This window comes from Synchiropus splendidus, chromosome 3 (genome assembly GCF_027744825.2).
Source record: "Synchiropus splendidus isolate RoL2022-P1 chromosome 3, RoL_Sspl_1.0, whole genome shotgun sequence".
Taxonomy (NCBI): Eukaryota; Metazoa; Chordata; class Actinopteri; order Syngnathiformes; family Callionymidae; genus Synchiropus; species Synchiropus splendidus.
This window is the reverse complement of record NC_071336.1, coordinates 33,065,210-33,089,981: the sequence shown is the minus strand read 5'-3', so window position 1 is coordinate 33,089,981 and position 24,772 is coordinate 33,065,210. Positions and strand designations below refer to the sequence as shown.

Below are 24,772 nucleotides of genomic sequence, written 5' to 3'. Positions count from 1 at the left end.
ACCAGCCTGAATATCACCAAGTATCGGATCAGAAAGGAAATCGGTGGAATTGAACATCACTAGTGGTAAATGTGCACACAGTAGATTGGCCAGACGAAGCTCACCTGGCAAGCAAGAGCTTTTCATCACGGTGCTGATCCTCCAACTCACTCAAACGCAGTCAAAACACTGCACACATCACGACTGAGTGACTTTGACAGTATCACTGTAAAATACATTTGTGTTGAAGATGCTACGAAATAAATGATAAAAAGGTAATAAGAAGAAACGTTGCAAAGTCAAGATAAAATGAATAAAGCAGCCAGGAAGAAAGTGGTCTGGAACACACTGGTTCATAGCGTTGTAGTCTGGCGCCCTCTCGTGGTCTTTAGACCTCTGCTCACATGGCTGTTGGAGCTGTTGCTTCTTGTGATTTACCAGAATCATCACGTGGTTTCCAGGAACTCTGACAGAAGGAGGAAGCAACAGTTAAGTTTCAGTTCCTCGTCTGAAGCCAGTCAGTCGTCAGTGAAATGGAGGCCAGAGCTGAAGTTCTCTCCTGTTCCATCTGTTTGGATCTACTGAAGGATCCAGTCACTCTCAACTGTGGACACAGCTTCTGTCAGGTCTGTGTTGAAGGTTACTGGGACTCAGAAGATGAGAGGAACATCTACCAGTGTCCTCAGTGCAGACAGACCTTCAGACGGAGGCCTCTCCTGCAGAAGAACGTCATGTTAGCAGAGTTAGTGGAGGAGCTGAAGAAGACTGGACTCCAAGCTGCTGACCTCTGCTATGCTGGACCTGAAGATGTGGCCTGTGACTCCTGCACTGGGAGGAAGCTGAAAGCCCTCAAGTCCTGTCTGCAGTGTCTGACCTCTTACTGTGAGCAACACCTCCAGCCTCATCTAGAAGCTCCAGCCTTCAGGAGACACAAGCTGGTCCAGCCGTCCAAGCAGCTCCAGGAGATCATCTGCCCTCAACACGATGAGGAGAAGAAGATGTTCTGTCGTACTGATCAGCAGGTCATCTGTCACCTCTGTGCTGTGGACCAACACAAAGACCACCACATTGTCTCGGCCGCAGCAGAGAGAAGAGAGCGAGAGAAAGAGGTGGATCAGAGTCGAGGAAGGATCCAGCAGAGGATCCAGGAGAGAGAGGAAGAGCTGAAGCTGCTTCATCAGGAGCAGGAGACCATCAGAGACTCTGCTGATAAAGCAGTGAAGGACAGTCAGGAGACCCTCCAGCAGCTGATCCAGAACCTCCAGAGAAGAATGTCAGATGTGGAGCAGCATATCAGATCCCGGCAGGAGACTGAAGCCACCCGAGTACAAGCACTTCAGGAGCAGCTGGAGCAGGAGATCGCTGAGCTGAAGAAGAAAGATGCTGAGCTGCAGCAGCTGTCACTCACCGACAGTCACTCGGTCTTTCTCCAGAACAGGTCCTCACTCTCAGAGGTCAGTGAGGACACGCTCTCCTCCAGGACCCACGTCCGTCCTCACTGCTGCTTTGAGGAAGTGTCAGCAGCCGTGTCAGCCAGCAGAGAGCGACTCCAGGACCTTCTGAGAGACACCTGCACCAACATCTCACTCATGCTCCGAGCAGAGCCCAAGACCAGAGCTGAGTTCCTCACGTTCTCACGGGACATCACTCTGGATCCAAACACTGCTCAGTCATGGTTGTTGTTGTCTAAAGGAAACAGGAAAGTGACTTTCACGGGGAAAGATCAGTCTCCTCATCATCCAGACAGATTCACTCGTGCTCATCAGGTCCTGAGTAAAGAGCCTCTGACTGGACGTTGTTACTTGGAGGTGGAGTGGAGTAGAGGAGCAGCAGTAGCAGTCTCATACAAGAACATCAGCAGATCAGGAGGAGAAAGTAGATTTGGAGATAATGACAAATCTTGGTCTTTATGGTGTCAGGACTCTGGTTGTTTATTCACACACAACAGCATCACAACTGAAGTCTCCACAGCTCCACCCTCCAGAGTGGGAGTGTACCTGGATCACTCTGCAGGTCTTCTGTCCTTCTACAGCATCTCTGAAACCATGACCCTCCTCCACAGAGTCCACACCACCTTCACTCAGCCTCTACATGCTGGGCTCAGGGTCTTGGTCTGGTCCTCCTCATGTGAGATCCTGAAGCTGAACTAAACCACAGTGTGAGTTGTGTCTCACAAACTCTTCCTGCTGGTTATTGACTTCTTTCCTCTCCAGCAGTGTGTTTGTGTCCTTCTGTGTGTCATGATTGTTGGGCTCTAAACACTTGTGTCTGTGTGTGTGTAATAATGATCTTGCTCTATTCATATCAATGTTCCCAAAGTGCTTTTACTGGCAAAACTGTTTGAACGTGGTTTGGATTTCAGGTTTGTGTCTTGTGAGTTTCAGTCACTTACGTTGGAGCCACCTGAGTTTTGTGTATCAATGTTGTGTGTTCCTGAGAATGTTCTTGTCGTGGAGTTGTGTTGATGTGATGGGCTTGTTGAGTTGTCGTCCATGTTGTGCTGTGTGTTTGGGTTTGGCCTCTGGACAATTGATCATGTGACTTCAATCACTGAAATAAAGCTGTGGATGAACAGTGTTGCTGGAGTGTGTGTTTTTCTTGTGGTGACGGGGTGTGGAGTGGAATGTTCAGGAGAAAACACACCACCAGGGGTCGCCAGTGAAGCTGTGAGTCCCTCCCTGAGACACCACCTGGAGGTGAGCCTCTCAGTGGAGGTTCTGTGAGCTTCCATGTGTTGAAACTGTGGACGCTCACAGCTGCAGCAGGGGAGGAATGTTTTCGGATCAGTATCACATCACTTCATGACAGTTTCATGTACGACGATCAGTACAAACGTCAGAAGAGCATCAAGAAGATGCTGAAGGTTCCTGGTCTCCTGGACTGGAGCTGCCACCCACAAGCTCAGGGCTCTGTGTGGACCTTGGTGATGACGACACAGAACAGTCGGAGGACGGATTGTCAAGACTTTATTTGGCACAGTTATAGCAGCAACAAGTGCACGATGTTCAGCTCAGAAGTCTCGATTGTCAGCAAACATTTCTTAAATAACTTTTGTTGTTGGTGGAGGAGAAACGTGTGAAAGGAGGCAAGGAACAAATGACTCCAGTTTGAGGGTGATCCGGATCATTTCTTCAGTCATCAAGTCAGGCGTTCAGGACACAAGATCTGCACACGTCCAAGGTCTCTGTACTCCCTCAGTGGTCTCCTCCCACCGTGGCCGGGGTTGGGGTCCCGACCAGAGTTTTAAAAGTTTGACCTCTTTATCGGCCTCAGGTCTGAATGCTTTTCTAGTTAAAACCGAAGCTGTCGTCACCTGACGGCCCACAGGAGTGACACGAAACATCGACTCACACAACACAGCGGAATATCCCAAACCTTCATCGCTGTGTGCAGACTTTAAACCACACTTTGCATTGAAGCATCGCCATGACGACAGAGACGGTTGTGTTTGATCCTTGACAACATGGACAACAACGAAGTGATCAAATAAAGAGGGAACATGTGATACATGGGTCAGAAAGTCAAACTCATTTCCGCTTGTGTTGAACCACTCCGGTTCAGTCACCAGCCGACAGGGCAGCGACCCTGGTGCTGTCACCGCTGAAAGTGGAGGATTATGTTGCCAGATTATTACAACTGGGGAGTGTATTGTGTTGTATTTGAAAGACATCCTCTGTAACATTGCATTGACCCATGACGCATCTTTCAGGAGTCGGCGACTCTGCGCCACCGAAGACGGATGTTGTTTTTTTTGGTGGAAAATATTCAGCCACCGAATATTCGGTGGATCTCTAGCACACATCCACACACTGCTACTCAACCATGCACAAATCCTCTGGCACAACAACATAAACACACACCCAGCGACTGCTACACTCCTGAAACACACACACCCCATCACCTGAACTGACTCACACTAAAACACAGATTGACTCACTCGCAGTAACACACACCTGTTCGCTCACTCCAAACAAAAAGACACAAACCCAACTACTGTATCAGTGGTGAAGGGTCGAAGAGGTTTCATGAAACAGTGTCCTGATTTTCAGAGGCCACCAGATGGCGCTGTCTGCGGTAAAATGTTTGGACTTGAATGAAGCCTCACATCATTTCTGAACCAAGATCGCCATCTAGTGTACGCACTGCTACATGCTTGCATCGAAACTACTTGCACCACACAGTCTACTCCTCAGTCACACACAATTTCCCTGTCTTGAATACACAATGTGGTCAAAACGCACACCTTTTCCTGCACAGCTACACACCAGCCATAACACACATGCCTTTGCTGTCGCTAACACACACACACACACAATAACACACATTTCAGACACACAAAACCACTGACTACATGCGGGCTGGTGAACGGCAGGAGTTCCTTGTTGGTACGTGAGTGCTGAGATCGCGAGACGTTAAAGCAGCAGTGTTTACAAGCCGTGAAATACGACACTAGCGTAGCAACCTGGAGTTGTCCCATTGATTCTGCAGTATTTTGGGCATCAACTTTTGGTCGAATGGATGTTTGTGGGTCGCATGGCAGGTTTGCTGTCAGTAGAAAGCGGGGTTCGTGTGCTCGATAACACAGCGCCGGCAGTGCCGCCGGACGAACTCTAGGGCCTCCGGCGACACCTCGCACTCCTGAACGTTGAGAAGCTGCAGCTCGCAGCAGTTGGCGGCCAGAGCTTTGAGTCCTCGCCCCGTCAAGCTCTCGCAGGCCCTGAGACTCACCCGCCTCAGACCCTGGCAGTACATGGCCAGCTGTTCCAGGCCGCTGTCCGACACCAGCGGGCATTTGCCCACGTCCAAGGACTTGAGCTTCAGGCAGCTCCTGGCGAGGTGGCCCAAGCCGTGGTCTGTGAGTCCCTCGCATCCTCTGGCGTTCAAGTAGCGCAGTCTGGGGCAGTAGCGGGCGACGTAGCGTACGCCCACGTCCGTGATGCGGGTGCAGTGGGCCACGCTCAGGTAGCGCAGGCAACCCTCCAGCCGCGCCACTTCACGCAGGCCGAAATCGCCCACCAGGCGGCAGTCGCTGAGGCTCAGCTCCTTGATGGACAGGCAGTGGAGGGCCAAGTGGCGGAGGGCCTCGTCGGTGAGGGTTTCTTCCAGACCAGGTCAGCTCCATGGTCAGGCTGTTCCAAAAGTGAACTGACTCACAGGGAACTCCACCCTTTAGGTACTGCATAAGAGTTGTTGTTGTTGTTGTTGTTGTTGTTGTTTTTGTGGATTTAATAATTCTTGTGGTTATTAATAATATATATTTCCATGTTTGTTTTGATATATATATATATATATATATATATATATATATATATATATATATATATAATGAGCTGTCTATTCAATTTATTTTTTTATATTCCACACGTCAAACAAAAAGTAAAGATGAAGCTTTGTTCTGACCTTCACTTTCAGTTCATGGGTCTGAAAACTTGCTCCTCCATTTGGTTGCATGACAAATAAAACTAATATAAAAATGTTGCCTCTTTTTAATTTGGAATTTTGGGTGATAACTCTCAGAACACCTGGAACGTTCAAGGACTTGTGAACGGCAGGTGATGTTGTAGTTGCACAAAAACGACACTGTGTGACCATAATAGCACAGACGTCAAATGCGGGACTCAGAAGTGGAAATCTAAATAAAGAAATGAAACAAAATTCAAAGATTCCTGATGCTGTTTGGAGAGTGACAGTGCAGCGTGTCGCCTGACCGACCTCAGTGAAAGGTCCTCTGACTGGTGGAGAAACACTCCTGTGAGACAACACTGTGAACTGTTTCAGGTGGTCAGCTGGGCTGAGTTGACTTGGTTCCTCTCTGAAACTCTTATTTTGAGTTGCATTCATGTTCGCTGGTGACGGTCAGCTCCTCTGCCTTCTTCACATCTGATAAAGCTAACAGGAAGTAGCATGCAGAGCGTCTTATCGTCTCCTTGCTGATGAAGTCGATTCACCAGAAGCTGTAGCTTTTTTTTTTTTTTTTGTAGATTGTAAGTTGGAAAGTGAGACAAAGCAAATGATCTTCATTTTGATGGAAAAAAAAATTACTATATATACGCAATATATATCAATATAGCGTATGTTATACGCTATATTGATATATATTGCGTACTTCTTGATGAGCACTTTCTTGTGAGGACATTTGTCCCCACGATGTTTAGAGGGTTAAAACGACAGTAACAGTAGTTTGTCATAATGGGGTTTCAGTTGGGTTCAGAGTCCACCTTAAGGTGAGCCGTGTGTTTTGGATGGTTAAGTTAAAGGTGAGAGGCTGGGGAAAGGGTTATGGCCATCAAAAAACCTGCTAAAGTCAGAGCAAGGACAGAAACAGAAAACATGTGAATGAATGAATGAATGAGTGGGAATTGCTCCGGTCTCACAGTTGTGTTGTTGGTTTGTCTTCTTTATCTCCAACACTTTATTTCTTTCAACCTTTGGACTCAATAAACGCTCTAATCCAGACTGATACTGTTGATGTGGGACATTTAACTGGTGCTATTTCATCACCTGTTCATGGACTCGTCTGTTTCCTTTGAATTTTGACTTTAGTTTTAAATGTTTTGAGGCTCAGTTCACCTTTAACCCAAACACTCTTTTCATTTGACTCTTCATTCGAGGCTGAGTCTTTTCTGACAAATGTAATGCTAAATATTTTTTATTTCTGTGGACATTGACTCAGTTTGGTTTTCTCTCTGGACTTGGATCCAGCAGCAGCAGATGTCACTGAAGCCATTTATAAGATCACTGAGGTCCCTCGAAGAAAATCAGCAAAAACCAAGCCACTTCAAAACCATGAAGAGTCAAGGGTTGAATCATTGACAGGAATCATCACCTGGTTTCAAGGAACTCTGACGGAAGGAGGAACCAACAGGTCGAATCATGTGACTCAGAGATAAGAGTATAAATATCTGAAGGGAGTCTGAAGCCAGTCAGTCGTCAGTGAAATGGAGGCCAGAGCTGAACTTCTCTCCTGTTCCATCTGTCTGGATCTACTGAAGGATCCAGTCACTCTCAACTGTGGACACAGCTTCTGTCAGGTCTGTGTTGAAGGTTACTGGGACTCAGAAGGTGAGAGGAACATCTACCAGTGTCCTCAGTGCAGACGGACCTTCACCTCGAGGCCTCTCCTGCAGAAGAACGTCATGTTAGCAGAGTTAGTGGAGGAGCTGAAGAAGACTGGACTCCAAGCTGCTGACCTCTGCTATGCTGGACCTGAAGATGTGGCCTGTGACTCCTGCACTGGGAGGAAGCTGAAAGCCCTCAAGTCCTGTCTAATGTGTCTGACCTCTTACTGTGAGCAACACCTCCAGCCTCATCTAGAAGCTCCGGCCTTCAGGAGGCACAAGCTGGTCCAGCCGTCCAAGCAGCTCCAGGAGATCCTCTGCCCTCAACACGATGAGGAGAAGAAGATGTTCTGTCGTACTGATCAGCAGGTCATCTGTCACCTCTGTGCTGAGGACCAACACAAAGACCACCACATTGTCTCGGCCGCAGCAGAGAGAAGAGAGAGAGAGAAAGAGGTGGATCAGAGTCGAGGAAGGATCCAGCAGAGGATCCAGGAGAGACAGGAAGAGCTGAAGCTTCTTCAGCAGGAGCAGGAGACCATCACCGACTCTGCTGATAAAGCAGTGAAGGACAGTCAGGAGACCCTCCAACAGCTGATCCAGGACATCCAGAGAAGAATGTCTGATGTGGAGCAGCAGATCAGATCCCGGCAGGAGACTGAAGCCACTCGAGTACAAGGACTTCAGGAGCAGCTGGAGCAGGAGATCGCTGAGCTGAAGAAGAAAGATGCTGAGCTGCAGCAGCTGTCACTCACCGACAGTCACTTGGTCTTTCTCCAGAACTGGTCCTCACTCTCAGAGGTCAGTGGAGACACGCTCTCCTCCAGGACCCACGTCCGTCCTCACTGCTGCTTTGAGGAAGTGTCAGCAGCCGTGTCAGCCAGCAGAGAGCGACTCCAGGACCTTCTGAGAGACACCTGCACCAACATCTCACTCATGCTCAGAGGAGAGCTCAAGACCAGAGCTGAGTTCCTCAGGTTCTCACGGGACAACACTCTGGATCCAAACACTGCTCACTCACAGTTGTTGTTGTCTGAAGGACACAGGAAAGTGAGTTTCCCGGGAGTAATTCAGTCTTTTCGTTTTCATCCAGACAGTTTCAGTGAGTATTTTCAGGCCTTGAGTAAAGAGCCTCTGACTGGACGTTGTTACTGGGAGGTGGAGAGGAGAGGAGAAGTTGAAGTAGCAGTCTCATACAAGAACATCAGCAGATCAGGAGGAGAAAGTGGATTTGGATATAATGACAAATCTTGGTCATTATGGTGTCAGGACTCTGGTTGTTCATTCACACACAACAGCATCAGAACTCAAGTCTCCACAGCTCCACCCTCCAGAGTGGGAGTGTACCTGGATCACTCTGCAGGTCTTCTGTCCTTCTACAGCGTCTCTGGAACCATGACCCTCCTCCACAGAGTCCACACCACCTTCACTCAGCCTCTACATGCTGGGGTCGGGGTCGGGGTCGGGCCTTTCTTCATGTCCTCCTCATGTGAGATCCTGAAGCTGAACTAAACAACAGTGTGAGTTGTGTCTCACAAACTCTTCCTGCTGGTTGTTGACTTCTTTCCTCTCCAGCAGTGTGTTTGTGTCCTTCTGTGTGTCATGATTGTTGGGCTCTAAACACTTGTGTGTGTGTGTGTGTGTGTAATAATGATCTTGCTTTATTCATACCAATCTTCCCAAAGTGCTTTTTACTGGCAAAACTGTTTGAACTTGGTTTGGATTTCAGGTTTGTGTCTTGTGAGTTTCAGTCACTTACGTTGGAGCCACCTGATTTTTGTGTATCAGTGTTGTGTGTTCCTGAGAATGTTCTTGTCGTGGAGTTGTGTTGATGTGATGGGCTTGTTGAGTTGTCGTCCATGTTGTGCTGTGTGTTTGGGTTTGGATTCTGGACAATTGATCATGTGACTCCAATCACTGAAATAAAGCTGTGGATGAACAGTGTTGCTGGAGTGTGTGTTTTTCTTGTGGTGACGGGGTGTGGAGTGGAATGTTCAGGAGAAAACACACCACCAGGGGTCGCCAGTGAAGCTGTGAGTCCCTCCCTGAGACACCACCTGGAGGTGAGCCTCTCAGTGGAGGTTCTGTGAGCTTCCATGTGTTGAAACTGTGGACGCTCACAGCTGCAGCAGGGGAGGAATGTTTTCAGATCAGTATCACATTACTTCATGACAGTATCGTGAGCTCAAATTCATGGGAAATTCAGGAAGAGCACAGGTGAGTTCCGAACCCAAACTCACTTGACTTGATCAGTACAAACGTCAGAAGAGCATGAAGAAGATGCTGAAGGTTCCTGGTCTCCTGGACTGGAGCTGCCACCCACAAGCTCAGGGCTCTGTGTGGACCTTGGTGATGACGACACAGAACAGTCGGAGGACGGATTGTCAAGACTTTATTTGGCACAGTTATAGCAGCAACAAGTGCACGATGTTCAGCTCAGAAGTCTCGATTGTCAGCAAACATTTCTTAAATAACTTTTGAAGAGTCTCTTTCCACTCCACATCTGAGGACACTTGCTGTTTTCGTTTCGAGACACGGAATAATGCGAAATATAGTGAACGATCCGCTCTGTTTTTACCACAGATAAATACGTTAAATACATTCTGGATGCGCAAAAGAAATGTTGCTGCACAGGGTTGGAACATGTGGGGACCAGCAGTGTTGCCAATGAACTGAGATTCTGGAGTGAGAGAGCGGAAAGGATTGAAAGTGTTGACGGAAGTGCTGATGCTGTGCCCGACACTGTTGTGTCGTGTTGTTGGTGGAGGAGAAACGTGTGAAAGGAGGCAAGGAACAAATGACTCCATTTTGGGGGTGATCCGGATCATTTCTTCAGTCATCAAGTCAGGCGTTCAGGACACAAGATCTACACACGTCCAAGGTCTCTGTACTCCCTCAGTGGTCTCCTCCCACCGTGGCCGGGGTTGGGGTCCCGACCAGAGTTTTAAAAGTTTGACCTCTTTATCGGCCTCAGGTCTGAATGCTTTTCTAGTTAAAACCGAAGCTGTCGTCACCTGACGGCCCACAGGAGTGACACGAAACATCCACTCACACAACACAGCGGAATATCCCAAACCTTCATCACTGTGTGCAGACTTTAAACCACACTTTGCATTGAAGCATCGCCATGACGACAGAGACGGTTGTGTTTGATCCTTGACCACATGGTCATCAAAGAAGTGATCAAATAAAGAAGGAACATGTGATACATGGGTCAGAAAGTCAAACTCATTTCGGCTTGTGTTGAACTACTCCGTTTCAGTCACCAGCCGACAGGGCAGCGACCCTGGTGCTGTCACCGCTGAAAGTGGAGGATTATGTTGCCAGATTATTACAACTGGGGAGTGTATTGTGTTGTATTTGAAAGACATCCCCTGTTACATTGCATTGACCCATGAAGCATCCTTCAGGAGTCGGCGACTCTGCGCCACCGAAGACGGATGTTGTTTTTTTTTGGTGGAAAATATTCAGCCACCGAATATTCGGTGGATCTCTAGCACACATCCACACACTGCTACTCAACCATGCACAAATCCTCTGGCACAACAACATAAACACACACCCAGCGACCGCTACACACCTGAAACACACACACCCCATCATCTGAACTGACTCACACTAAAACACAGATTGACTCACTCGCAGTAACACACACCTGTTCGCTCACTCCAAACAAAAAGACACAAACCCAACTACTGTATCAGTGGTGAAGGGTCGAAGAGGTTTCATGAAACAGTGTCCTGATTTTCAGAGGCCACCAGATGGCGCTGTCTGCGGTAAAATGTTTGGACTTGAATGAAGCCTCACATCATTGCTGAACCATGATCGCCATCTAGTGTACGCACTGCTACATGCTTGCATCGAAACTACTTGCACCACACAGTCTACTCCTCAGTCACACACAATTTCCCTGTCTTGAACACACAATGTGGTCCAAACGCACACCTTTTCCTGCACAGCTACACACCAGCCACAACACACATGCCTTTGCTGTCGCTAACACAGTCACACACACAATATCGCGAGACGTTAAAGCAGCAGTGTTTACAAGCCGTGAAATACGACACTAGCGTAGCAACGTGGAGTTGTCCCATTGATTCTGCAGTATTTTGGGCATCAACTTTTGGTCGAATGGATGTTTGTGGGTCGCATGGCAGGTTTGCTGTCAGTAGAAAGCGGGGTTCGTGTGCTCGATAACACAGCGCCGGCAGTGCCGCCGGACGAACTTGAGGGCCTCCGGCGACACCTCGCACTCCTGAACGTTGAGAAGCTGCAGCTCGCAGCAGTTGGCGGCCAGAGCTTTGAGTCCTCGCCCCGTCAAGCTCTCGCAGGCCCTGAGACTCACCCGCCTCAGACCCTGGCAGTACATGGCCAGCTGTTCCAGGCCGCTGTCCGACACCAGCGGGCATTTGCCCACGTCCAAGGACTTGAGCTTCGGGCAGCTCCTGGCGAGGTGGCCCAAGCCGTGGTCTGTGAGTCCCTCGCATCCTCTGGCGTTCAAGTAGCGCAGTCTGGGGCAGTAGCGGGCGACGTAGCGTACGCCCACGTCCGTGATGCGGGTGCAGTGGGCCACGCTCAGGTAGCGCAGGCAACCCTCCAGCCGCGCCACTTCACGCAGGCCGAAATCGCCCACCAGGCGGCAGTCGCTGAGGCTCAGCTCCTTGATGGACGGGCAGTGGAGGGCCAAGTGGCGGAGGGCCTCATCGGTCAGGCGGGTGCAGCGCCGCAGATACAGGTGCGTCAGCCGAGGGCAGTGGGAGGCGATGGTCCGCAGGCCCTCGTCCTCCAAGGAGAAGCAGTCGGTCATGTCCAGGTAGTGGATGGAGATCTGCTGGCCGTGCAGAGGGGAGAGCTGGAGCGCCTCCTGGGTGAGGCTGATGCAGGTCACCTTGGAGCAGCCTGGGGGACCAGAGCACAGGAGATGTTGAGGGAGGTTCATGATCTTTGGAGGGTTTCTTCCAGACCAGGTCAGCTCCATGGTCAGGCTGTTCCAAAAGTGAACTGACTCTATATATATATATATATATATATATATGTGGAATATAAAAAACAATACCATAATATCTAATAATATTGAACATAAATTATTAGAGAAATAAATTGAATAGACAGCTCATTATATATATATATATATATATATATATATATATATATATATATATATATATATATATATATATATATATATATATATATATATATATATATATATATATATATATATATATATATATATATATATATATAATGAGCTGTCTATTCAATTTATTTCTCTAATAATTTATGTTCAATATTATGGTATTGTTTTTTATATTCCACACGTCAAACAAAAAGTAAAGATGAAGCTTTGTTCTGACCTTCACTTTCAGTTCATGGGTCTGAAAACTTGCTCCTCCATTTGGTTGCATCACAAATAAAACTAAAATAAAAATGTTGCCTCTTTTTAATTTGGAATTTTGGGTGATAACTCTCAGAACACCTGGAACGTTCAAGGACTTGTGGACGGCAGGTGATGTTGTAGTTGCACAAAAACGACACTGTGTGGCGATAATAGCACAGACGTCAAATGCGGGACTCAGAAGTGGAAATCTAAATAAAAAATAATAAAACGAAATTCAAAGACAAATTCGAGAGAGAAGTTTAAAAACGTATTCGCTCATATTACAATTGCGTAATCGATCCTATAAAATACATGAAAATGCATGAAATAAGCAATAAAAACAAATTAAAATCAAAAAGAATTGCCAAATAAAGGACATAAATTATGTGTAATACGAAAAATACTCTTGTCAGGTCTTGCACTAAATAAATAAATATTGTGCAAGAAATGAAATGATTCATTCAATCGCCTGAAAATAGAAAAGAAATAAGAAAAACGGTTTTAAAAGAAATCTACTGAGCTAAATATGGGAAAACAAAAATATTACAATTATATTTAAGATAATATTATTTATATTATTATATGAACCCTAAACCAAACAAAAAAACTTATATAAATATAAAAAAACACACAATTTACCTTACATATTAATGAAGTAAAAATAAAGGACAACATTGAAATGTCTTCCTCCAGCTAGTGAGGAAGTCTCACTAGTAAGTCTCATGCTTATGCCATTCTCAGGGAGGAGAGAGACGTTTCACTGAACTAGTCGAAGATTACAGTGCCACCTAGTGGCCATCACTGACAATGAGGACACTGTGAATCGCCATGTTACCAACAGGGTCTGTTTTGTGATAAACAAATGTAGGTTCTGGTGCGCTCACATTATGACTGGTCTCAAGTTTGAATCCAAATAGCTCGAAATACAGTGGTACCTGGGTTCTCGACCACAATCCGTTCCAGATGGCCGTTCGAGAAGCAATTTGTTCGAAATCTGAATCGATTTTTCCCATGACAATGAATGGAAAAAGAACTAATGCGTTCCAAGCCTTAAAATAGTCTTTTGTAGGAGTGAATGTAGAGTGTCTGCTGCAGGTGGCTGTTCCTCTATGTGTGTGGCCGCTGCATGTGGGAGGGGTTGCCGAGTGAGTGAGGTCTCTCCAGAAGTGAAGAGGTGCCCGGTGCGTGTCCAGCTCTGAATGTGCGCTTCTGTGCAGTTTGGCTGTGACAAAGTCATAAACCAAGTCACGCTCTGTCCCAGACTGGCCTCATCCCTGTCCCAGCTCCAGCCCACAACAGGACATCAAACCCTGGAGTGAGCGCTCCAGCACCTCCCCTGTGACACTCTACCACGCTCCAGTGTGGAGACAGGAAAGGTTTTACACCTCAATATGAAGAAAAAACAGTCGGTAAATGGAGCTAACGGGACACGTCTGCATACAGAGGCTGCGTTATACACAATAACAAAGCGCCTCGTGGGTCAGCAGATCGGTCCGCGCACGTTATGGTTTTCCGTTGGTTTGCGTTCAAACTTGACAAAGCCAAAAACCCGCAGCCTTGTGAAAACCTGCTGACCGGGTCGCCTGAGGACATCCACAGGCTTCAGCCTCGGGCCAATAAAACGTTTTAACAAGTTTTAAATTTCCCGTGGTTAAGCAGCAAAACAGCTCCCACGCCCCTCAAAACTGCTTTTGGGGACGGGTTCCTGAAGGACAATCAGTTCACAGAATTTACGCGCGGATTTTATCCAGCGCCATAAATATTGCGTTAAACATGGATTTCAATTGAAAAGGCAGTTGTGCGTTTCAAGCTATTTTTACAGCGAAGTGCTGGCTTCCTGGTTGTGATGCCGGCCGGGCGCTGCCAAGCCCAGGTCTTTAATGAAAGCAGCAGACCCAGCTGCATGTTCTGCTTCCAGCTCCTGAGAGGGAAGATTGATGCAGGAGCTTTAACGACGGAACCAGACTGAGTTTGGACGGGCGGAAATCTGGAAGGTAAGCTCTCGCTCCGAAACACTTCCGAGCGACTATGTGAGGAGAGTCGGATGAGTGGCACGTTGAGATGTTGCTTCTTCACCGGCAACTTCTGTACCTTCCTGGTGGAACATGAACAGCAGTTTTTCAAATTTTACAGCAGACAGCGCCATCTGGTGGCCTCTGAAAATCAGGACACCGTTTCATGAAACCTCATCTACTCGACTCTCGACTCCACCCTCTGCTAACCTGGAATCTTCTTCGATTTTTCACTCACTTTTTTTGTAAAGCTTGTTCCTCACATTTCGTCAGTTTCATTTCTTTGCTCCCATCACCTCTTCCTTGTCATTATGGCACCACTTTAACAGTTAATATTAAGTTATTATCTACCTTACTTTCAGCTACATTTAGAAAAGATGCAAAATGTGAGATTAATTTACCATTAATCGCGAGTTAACTCAGATGTACTGCGATTAATGGGGATTAAAATTTTAACCTATTGACTGCCCTACTTTTGTTACAGGGTTGTTGTGTACAGGAGTCTATCCCAGCTACTTGGGGTGAGAGCCAGGGGACGCCCTGGGTTGCTAACACACTGGCCTAAAGACAAATAAAGACTCATTTATCAACCCCTGTGTGGGAGGAAACCAGAGTCCACCGTGCCTTCCGTTGGGACGGAAAACCACTTGTACAGCTGTCAAACATCTTCCTGTGATCCTGTACCTGACAGGTTGAGGTGCTCCAGGCTCGGGCAGCGGGACACCACCTCAAAGACCGCCTCGTTGGAGATGTTGTAGCAGCCGGCGACCTCTAGCCGCCGCAGCTCCGGGCAGCACTGAGCCAGCACGTGCAGCCCCCGGTCCGTCAGCCTCTTGCAGCCGTTGACCACCACCGTCTCCAGAGTCAGACACACGTTGGGGGTGTCCTGACACAGCCGATGGGTCAGGACCCTGATGGCCCGGTCGGCGTGGAGCAGCTCGCCCGTCAGCCTCACGGTGCTCCACAACCGCGGGTCCCACACCATGTTGTACCACCGCCGGCACACCCGGGCGCAGCGGCACAGCTGGTTGGTGGGGAGGTGGGCGAAGATCTGCAGCAGGGTGTGATCCGGAAGCAGGTCCACGGGCGAGTGGTGGTGGTTCTTACTCTGCCGGGAGCGAGTCCCCGGCTGCGGGTGGACCACGGCCACAGTCTCTGCATGGGCCGAAGACGATGAGGAAGAGTTGGTCTCATGGCCGTTGCTGGACAGAGCAGGTGAGGAGAGCGAGGAGGACTTGGACGGAAGAATGAGGCCAGGACTGGGCGTGCTCAGAGTCCTGGTGCTGCTGTCCAACCCTGAGGACAAGAAGAAGAAGTTCTTCAGATAAGAGTAAGACAGGCCTCCTCCTTCAACCCACCCCTGCCCTTGCTTAGGAACAAACACTCCAACACACACAGGCGGCGGCTTTCATCCTCAACAGTCTCCACAAATGTCCTTATCTCAGCCGGGACTTTTGGGAAAAATGACGCCACATCTCTGTTTCCAGCCGTTGGTGCAGCAGGGCCTCTTCATCTGATGAACTTCAAAGCCAGCAGCTGAGGGTTTTTGGTTCTGGGCCCGACCCCGCTCAACTAGTCCTGAGTCAACAACCAGCCAGCAGATGTGCCGTAATCGGCGGCTCATTTGCAAGCGCAGTGAAGACGCTGCCGCCAGACAAAGCTAACGTCGCCAGTTTCAGTGGCGACTCAAGAGTCAGGCTTTTGACCTGCCATTAAAAACATATTCACTGAATATTTTATCCTCATGAGAGTCAAACTTTTTCTAATTATTCATTTTCAGTCAAATGTATGCTTTATTTTATTGCTGTTTTAATTATGATTATTTTAAAATAAAATAAAAAAATAAAATTCTTTTTTTTTCTTTTATGCTATAAAGTTGATCTTGGCGTTTAAATCCACCCACTGAAATATTACACGATTTAGCGCTTGATACCCTCTTCCTCATTCGCTGTAAATATTTGCTCCAATATGAACAGATATTTTTCTTGAACATCATAACATCCTAATAATATCACAGTTATGCGTTGCTATAAAAATGCGATTAAACCCCGTGAATAACTCAAGGATTCATTTGGGGGACTGGAATCTTTTTCATTTCTCATGTCACCTTTGATACATATTTATATTATTATTTTGCTGACTATATAGTTCATTAGGTTTGTAAAACCCAATAAAATATTAGCTCTTTCTCTTTCTCTCTCTCTCTCTCTCTCTCTCTCTCTCTCTCTCTCTCTCTCTCTCTCTCTCTATATATATATATATATATATATATATATATATATATATATATATATATATATATATATATATATATATATATATAAAACTCAAGTCCTATTGCTCAGACATGGGGACTGTTTTGGGGACTCAACTTGCTACACCACATCAGTGTGGCAGGGAACCAGCATCATGACTGCAATGAAAACACTTGCTGCTGATGCAAACTCCAGACAAAAGCACTGACTCACTCACTGTCCAGCTGGACTGAGGGTCAGCAGAGGGCAGCAGACGGTCAGCTGGTCAGCTCAGCTTCTGCGTGACTAATAGAGAGCCTCCAGTTGGTCATGAGGATTTGTGTGACAAGCTGATCGTCTGCACTGATGTGACTCCCAGATTTTTTCCGACGTTCGCTCTGTCCTGCAGCTTCAAAACCACCATCTGGACCTGTAAACGATGAGCGGGACACCTGGGCCAGACAGGGGACGCGGGCCTTGAATGCTGATCTGTCGGGTGCAGATGCATTTACACTTGATTTGACACCTCTTCCATTCATTGACTGATCATCTGAGGAGGCCTATAGTTCCCCAGAGTCTTCTCTTCTAAGGCATCTTCAGCTTTTTTGGAAGAATTAAGAGGTTCTCTCAGGACAACCCAGCCTCCCCACACGGTCCACTACATGCCTGGATCAGCTGCGAGATGGAAGGAATGAAAGGAGCATCACTTCTACAGATACTGAGTCTCTTGTGGAAGACGTTCTCACCATATCTCACACTCTACCTTGGTGCCCATTAGCAACACCTGGACGAGGGTTGAAGCTAAAGATGATCATCTTCACTGGCAAAAGCATCTGTGCATACTGAAGCATTGCGGCAGCAACGAGCATCCCACCACCCAACACTGTTTAGAGTAGAGGATCTCAACAATCGCTGGTGAACTATGGCTTTTGAAGGGACAATAAACCAGCAAAAGCTCTGGCTATGACGCAAAATGCAATACGAAATCAGCATATAGCGGAAACTGGCTTTTGATCGACTGACTTGCCTGACTTGCCGAGTCATTTTAGTAGTTTTAAACTTGTTTTTTTTAATCCAGGGAACCCCAGTATGCACTGTTCCCCCTCCTGCCATCCGGCAGACGGTTCCGTAGCATCCAATGCAGAACCACCAGATTCAGTACTGTTTGTTTATATATATATATATATATATATATATATATATATATATATATATATATATATATATATATATATATATATATATATATATATATATACATACTATTTATTTTATTATTAATATTATTATTTCATATTATTATTATTATTTTGTTTTTGTTAGTATTTATCTGAAATTTATTTATTTTGGACATATAGTTTTTGTTTTTGGAAATCGGAGGCCTCAGACCGAAGTTTTGTTGTTTGTTTTATGAGATGAAGTGGTCCTCATAGGCTCTCTGACGCGGTCGTCCGCCTTGGTTCACATCAACACATGCAGGTCTCCCGCTGCACTGGCGCCTCGGCCAAACACCCTGGTGAAAACAGTTGGATACTGGATACTGCTCCGCTCCGGTATTGGCGGCAGCGCCCTCTTCCGTGTCCCCATTTGGCTTCACTGATCACGGACACACTCTGACAGGCAGCGCTAATGCTACGACCCGGCATCAGTTAGGGACCATCAACAAATTCTAAAGTGGTCAAAGTATTAGTGCAATCTTCCATAAGGCAATGAAAAACAACAATTTTAGGAGAGCAAATTGTGACTAAGGACTGACAGTTTGTATCATGGTTTGGCGAACAGAATATGGACTAAATGATCATTTCTTCACAGTATTTCTAATATTTCTTAGACTTAGACTTTCTGTATTGTCATTGCACAAAACATATCACTGTATTATGGCAACAAAATTTCGGTCTGAGGCCTCCGGTTTCCAAAAACCATATGTCCAAAATAAATAAATATCAGATAAATACTCACAAATAAATAAATAAATACATAAATAAATAGTTATATATATATATATATATATGGCAGGATGGATGGCAGGAGGGAGAACAGTGCATACTGGGGATGAGTAGAGTCTGAGTTCTTCAGTAGCATCTAGCAAATGTGTCCAGACTGCTCCATAGTTCAAGTCAACTGTTCAGAGACATGAGATACAGCAGACAGACGGCTCAGTTTAACCCTTAAATAAAGCTGGCAGAGCAGCCTGTCAGACACCAGCGGCTTCTACCAGAGACGTGGAACATTGAGTTTCTCATCTCGACACTATCACTCATCCCTGGTCTCCACTTGAGAACCTGCAACATCGAGCGTCCTCGCTGAAGATGCTGAACTCATTCACAGTCGGGGCTGACATCACGGCTTCATGGTGGAAATCAAATTAAAGAAATAAAACCCATCACAACAACCGTTCTTAAATGCGTTGGACCTCAAGCTTGCTGAAGTTCACCGCCCGCGTTTGGTCTCTGTGTATCGCTTACACACAGCCCCATTAAGAGCAAATGCCCGGCAGCTGTTATAGCTCTCTTGAAGGACGCAGCCAGGGCAGACGCTTGAAGACTCACTTTGGTTTTCGGAAATCGAAACAGCGGAACATCTGGTCCTTTAAACTCGGGACACGGAACAATGGCGAAATGAAAAGAGAAGCTCTTGAATGCGCGCGTAGCCGCAGCCGGGCATACTTGGCGGAGATCGTCAGCCGCTAATACCCAAATCCGCGCTGATCCACAGCAGGTTCTCATTAGCGTTGAACTTCTGAGAAACATCTGGACCACGGTTTCGATACTTTGGTGTAAATCAATCGGGAAAGACAAGATGCGCGCATGATGAAGAGGCGCAGCTGGAGGAGCAGAGCGTGGCAAGCTAACCAAGCTAAACCTAAAAAGACGCGCGGCGCAAGAGCAGATTAATGGAACCGTTTAGGGGAAATAGAGACGGAAGGGAGAGAAGATAAATTGGCTTTCAGATTTCACCAGAGGCAAGTGTGACGCTGGGGTCACCGTGCAGCCCTTCGCCACAAGGTTATAAAATAAAGCTATAGAGATTTAGTTAATATCCAACAGTCCGGCTAGCTTGTGCTAAGACCCGGTCTGGATTGTTACCGCTACGACTGGTTGAACACACCAATCCGGCACCGCAACATCCTTCAGTGTACAACCATCTCTTCTAAAGAGGAGGGACAACAGGCTTATTGGCCACACAGTTGTCAAGCTGTCCCCCAAAAGCAACATGGATAAAACAGCACCGCCAAAAATCTATGGTCTGAGTAACTGCTGGAAAAAACAGCCACATTTATCGCTCTGCCAGTGATGTCAGAGTAGAGATGGATGGATGGACGGACGGATGGATGGATGGATGGATGGATGGACGGATGGATGGATGGATGGATGGATGGATGGATGGACGGACGGACGGACGGACGGACGGACGGATGGATGGATGGATGGATGGGTGGCTGGATGGATGGATGGATGGATGGATGGATGGATGGACGGATGGATGGATGGATGGATGGATGGACGGATGGGTGGGTGGATGGATGGATGGATGGATGGATGGATGGACGGATGGGTGGGTGGATGGACGGATGGATGGATGGATGGATGGACGGATGGATGGATGGACGGATGGGTGGGTGGATGGATGGATGGATGGATGGATGGACGGATGGGTGGGTGGATGGACGGATGGATGGATGGATGGATGGACGGATGGATGGATGGATGGATGGACGGATGGATGGATGGATGGGTGGATGGACGGATGGATGGATGGATGGATGGACGGATGGATGGATGGATGGGTGGATGGACGGATGGATGGATGGATGGATGGATGGACGGATGGATGGATGGATGGATGGATGGACGGATGGATGGATGGATGGGTGGATGGATGGATGGATGGATGATGGATGGATGGATGGATGGATGGATGGATGGATAGATTACATTACATTGTGGGTTTGATCTCTTCATTGTTCATTGAAACGGGAATAAAGCTCTTTATTTTATATTCAGTACTTTTTATAGTTTAGACTTAGACTTAGAATTTATTTATTGTCATTGCACAAAAACATATCACTATATTATGGCAACGAAATTTCGGTCTGAGGCCTCCGGTTTCCAAAAACAAAACTACAAAAATAAATAAATATTAGATAAATACTAGTCAAGAAGATGTACAAATAAACAAATAATTGCAGCTAGTTTGATATTCATTTGCTTTAAAAGTGTTTTCTACTCTGTGTTTTTCTGTATTATTGTTATTTAGTTGGCTTGTGTAAATAATAAAAAAAGTGACTTTGAGTGACATGTACAGTATCTGCTCTTCATTCTCTTTAAATATTTTTATATACGAAATAAGTTCAAGTCCGTCGCCATTCTGAGCAACTCAGGTCCACTTTCTTCAGATGTCGCAAGCTGCTTGTTTGAAAACAACTTTGGAGATAAATAGGAAAAATGACTCTCCAAACATTCCTTCTTTCTGAAGTCAACATGGATCAAAACTCTGATTCATGACCCAGTTTCATTGTTAATGCTGACGGCCACAAAGCGGAAAGTGCCTTTCATTCTTTGAGAAGGATGGCTGGTTTAGGATCTCAGCAGTGAGTCGTTCAATCCAGCAGGGGGCGCACTCAGGGTCACCAACACTCAGTGGAAAGTCCATCAGTGACAGCGCTGTCAGCTGCTTTTCAACGGCCACATCTGGCAGAACAGAGGCTTCCATTAGCTTAACTTCATTAACTTTTCTGTGGCTGCTCTCCGTGTCGTCACTTGGCTCCAGACTCGAGATGAGCTGTCCGCACAGAAGTTGCTGCTAATAAAATCAAAATGGAGCTTTTATCAAAAACACAGTGGCGCGATCCACGTTTGACTTTTTCTGAAGCAATATCCGACGGCGAGGAGAGCCGGCGGGATGAAAAACAGCTGGGTCAGTCATGGCTTGTATTGAATACGCGGAAGTTGATGTTAGCGTACAGCGCGGCGGCCTGGCTATCAGAGAAGCCTTCACTACAGGAAGGTGTTGCGTCACTGGTCGCTCTGAAGACAATAGCGCGCTGGCGGTTTGACAATGAACACACTCGGACAGGAAACCGAGTCCTCAGCTTCACACATTCCTCCCACCTCCCTCCCGTCTCAGCCTTTCTTAACTGGTTTTTGGAGCCTGCTGCGGCGCTCGACTCTTGAGATTGAACATTCAACAGAGAGTCATTTGTGTCCCAGCTGTTGCGTTGCAGCAGAGAGAAACGCACACAACTTCAGAGTCTAATGTCTTTTCGACGCTGCGTTTGGCAAACAGAACCAACCCGGACAGCAATATAGACAGCAGTGTTCTCTGGAATTGTTAATTCCGTTTCCTCTTATCGGTTCCCGACTGTGAAGTCCCACTCTACCCGCTGCGCGTTCACGGAGCTGCATCACCGCTACTCACAGTCATGGCAGAATGTGAGCTGCGGCGGATGGTAAAGAGCTTCATAGGGCTTTGTTTCGTTTGCAGAGACGATGCGACTTAAGAATGCGTGCACACCTTCGATATGTGTTTGATCAGTCACGGCGAGCTAACAGCTAGCTTGACGGTTAGTATGGCACGAACTGGTGTTGTCAGAGGAAATTCATTTGTTTATAACAATGTCACACACGTCAGTTGTTTGTTAAAGTGCTGGAGCCACGTGTCCCCACAGCACAAAAATGCCTTTGCGTCAACATGGAAGGCTGCCTTCGGCGTCAGTATAGGACGCAGAAGTCCACTTTTCCAACGCCAATATATCACGCCATGGGAGTGAGGATGGGTTGACTCTGCACAAAGTATACATTCAGAAAATGATAGAACTGTTGAATCACTGACCGGTTTGAAACCCATAGCCAGGGAAGGAGAAATTCTGGCCCAACAGAAGTCCGAGAATGAGACCTGTTCTCAGACACGAAACTATCCTTCCACACAAGTTTCTCACAGCGCAACTTTAATACTCCATAAATCAGCTGCCTCAGCTGCACCCCGTTTACCGCCCAGTGACATTTTCCAGACTAAATACGCCAGAGTGAGCTCCATATTTGGCCCATCTCTGGATTCTTCTCAGGTCTTGAATGCTAAAAGAAGTGGCGATGAAGAATTAGGTGCGTACAGCGCTGGCGTGTGAGAGACGCGACGGTCACCGCAGAGGAGGGAAACTAACCCTGCTGCTCATCAGACGGGGATGGAAAAGCCAGCGGCGGCCCAGACGCTCGATTGGTTCTTGATGAAGAGCAAATGGAATGAGCTCATGTGGTCGACGACGCTCAAGTACGGAAGTGCTGCAACTTTTTGTGGTGGAGAAATGTTTGACTGAAATTGAATTAAGAGCCTGTTCTGAGACCTTAGTGAGTGAAGAAACTTTAGATGAGCCTTGGATTTGTTGAACTCCAAACAAGAGCGAGTGGACTCACGTCCCCGTGATTCACCGACTGGAAGCAAATAATCTGTTTCCACGTATGAATTCAGGCTGTCCAGCTTTTAACCTTGTGACTCACTGACTAGATTGAAGCCAGCAGTTCCAGCATACGACTTTCATAAAACTTTAATTGGAAGTATTGATGTCACACACGTAAAAGGTCATTCGAGAAGAATCTCTGACACAAGCGGGGTGATTCATTTTCCCAAGACGTGGCGCTTGGAGAGTCGTGGAAGCCACAGACGTCAAAGATACAAAACAAAGTAGTTAAATTCAAACTGAAGAAGAAATATTTTAACGCTTTTCCAGGCGGAAAATGGGAATTTGTCCCTAAAAATTGCTTTCAAGACTGTTTTTTTTTCAGAGGAAAAATGATCCTAGGAAAATGTTCAGAATGAAACTAAAATAACATGAAATAATCCACAATATTAAATGATTATTAATTAAACGGAAAAAAATATACAAAAAAATAACAATAATAATTCTGTGTGGAAAAAAAATATTTAATTCAATAATTATTTAGTTTATAATATATCATATATAGACTTATTTTCACCATAAAATATTAATGTTATATGATTTTACTACAAAACAACCCATGAGACACAAAAAGACCAAATATGTTTAAATACTGTGATGAAAGGGAGCAAAACGGAGCAAACACAAAAGCATAATTTCATGAGCCAAAATGTCGAGGCATCACCACAAGATGGTGTCCCTTGGTGTGGCGAACGGATCAAAGTCATCATGTGCTGGTGAGGCTTCGTGAAACAGAGTCATTATTTTCAGAGCATAGTAGGTGGCGCTCTTACGACAGAAGGTTGTAGGTTCCACTCCAGCTTGAGGCAAGTAAAAGTCCGACCTTGCCTGCTTGCATGGGTTTTCTGGGCACTCTGGTTTCCTCCCACAGTCCAAAAACATCCAGACCTGAAATGGTCGGTAGATGCGAGTGTGTTTATGTATTGGACGGGCTGCAGCAGCACGGTACAAGAGGAAGAGTCTTGGGATGAGGGCCCCGAACACATCCCATAAATGGCTTACATTTGGGCATTTGGTAAGCTACCTTTGTAGCCACAGCTGCCCTGGGGCTGACTGACAGAAGTGTGGTCTTCCAACCAACATGACCATTCATTCATCAGGAGTCTTGCCCACGGACACCAGCACAGCAACTGGGAAGAAGTGGGATTCAACTCACTCGACAACAGGAGCCACTGTCACCCAAATCTGTTTAGCTGTACTGCGGGTCACATGACCAGCCCCAGGGCTCCTCTTCACACTACTGGGTGTATTGTAGCCGCTCCAGGGCACTAGTGCCACCTGCTGTCTGAGATAAATACGGGCAGAAAAGAGGGGACTGGCAGAAGTATGGACTCTCTTGAGCGTCTTTCCAGTTCTGAGTCAACACATCCTCACTCCCATGGCGTCACATAACGTCGCAGTACTTGTAAATTCTGTTTGTACTTGGACTCACACTAAAATTTGAAGAGAACGTTCCAGTCCGTTTTCCTTTTATTTGGAAGAAATGATTTCCTCTTTCAGCGATCCTGTGTTGCGTAATGTAATGACAGCTGAGTGGACTCGGCCGCGTGGGTTCAGCGGGTTCACCGGGTCATCTGCCGTGTCTGAAGCCCCAACCAGGTGGATGGCCAGGAAACCACAGGAAGCAACTCTGCGACTTGTCCAGGTGGATTCTT

General features: G+C 46.7%; 3 protein-coding genes across 3 annotated transcripts in view; 2 read left to right on the top strand and 1 right to left on the bottom strand.

The window, feature by feature from the left end:
- Positions 1–469: 469 nt before the first annotated feature.
- LOC128755658 (tripartite motif-containing protein 16-like) lies at positions 470–2,500 on the top strand. Its single transcript, XM_053859536.1, has one exon. The coding sequence runs from the start codon at positions 513–515 to the stop codon at positions 2,127–2,129; it is 1,617 nt and encodes a 538-aa protein (XP_053715511.1). The 5' UTR covers positions 470–512; the 3' UTR covers positions 2,130–2,500.
- Positions 2,501–6,900: 4,400 nt separating this feature from the next.
- On the top strand, positions 6,901–8,677 carry LOC128756050 (E3 ubiquitin/ISG15 ligase TRIM25-like). Its single transcript, XM_053860197.1, has one exon. The coding sequence runs from the start codon at positions 6,918–6,920 to the stop codon at positions 8,547–8,549; it is 1,632 nt and encodes a 543-aa protein (XP_053716172.1). The 5' UTR covers positions 6,901–6,917; the 3' UTR covers positions 8,550–8,677.
- A 747-nt stretch (positions 8,678–9,424) lies between these two features.
- Positions 9,425–24,772, bottom strand: part of LOC128756049 (F-box/LRR-repeat protein 7-like) — a 47,747-nt gene continuing 32,399 nt past the window's right edge. The window contains exons 3-4 of the mRNA XM_053860193.1: positions 15,114–15,725; positions 9,425–11,936 (exon numbers count right to left, since the gene is read on the bottom strand). Of these exons, the coding sequence (XP_053716168.1) occupies positions 11,203–11,936; positions 15,114–15,725 (1,346 nt within the window). The 3' untranslated portion in view covers positions 9,425–11,202. The remainder of the gene's footprint in view (positions 11,937–15,113; positions 15,726–24,772) is intronic.

Excerpts from the sequence above, each read along its gene's own strand:
- LOC128756050 (XM_053860197.1), top strand. The coding sequence starts at position 6,918 with ATGGAGGCCAGAGCTGAACTTCTCTCCTGTTCCATCTGTCTGGATCTA.
- LOC128755658 (XM_053859536.1), top strand. The coding sequence starts at position 513 with ATGGAGGCCAGAGCTGAAGTTCTCTCCTGTTCCATCTGTTTGGATCTA.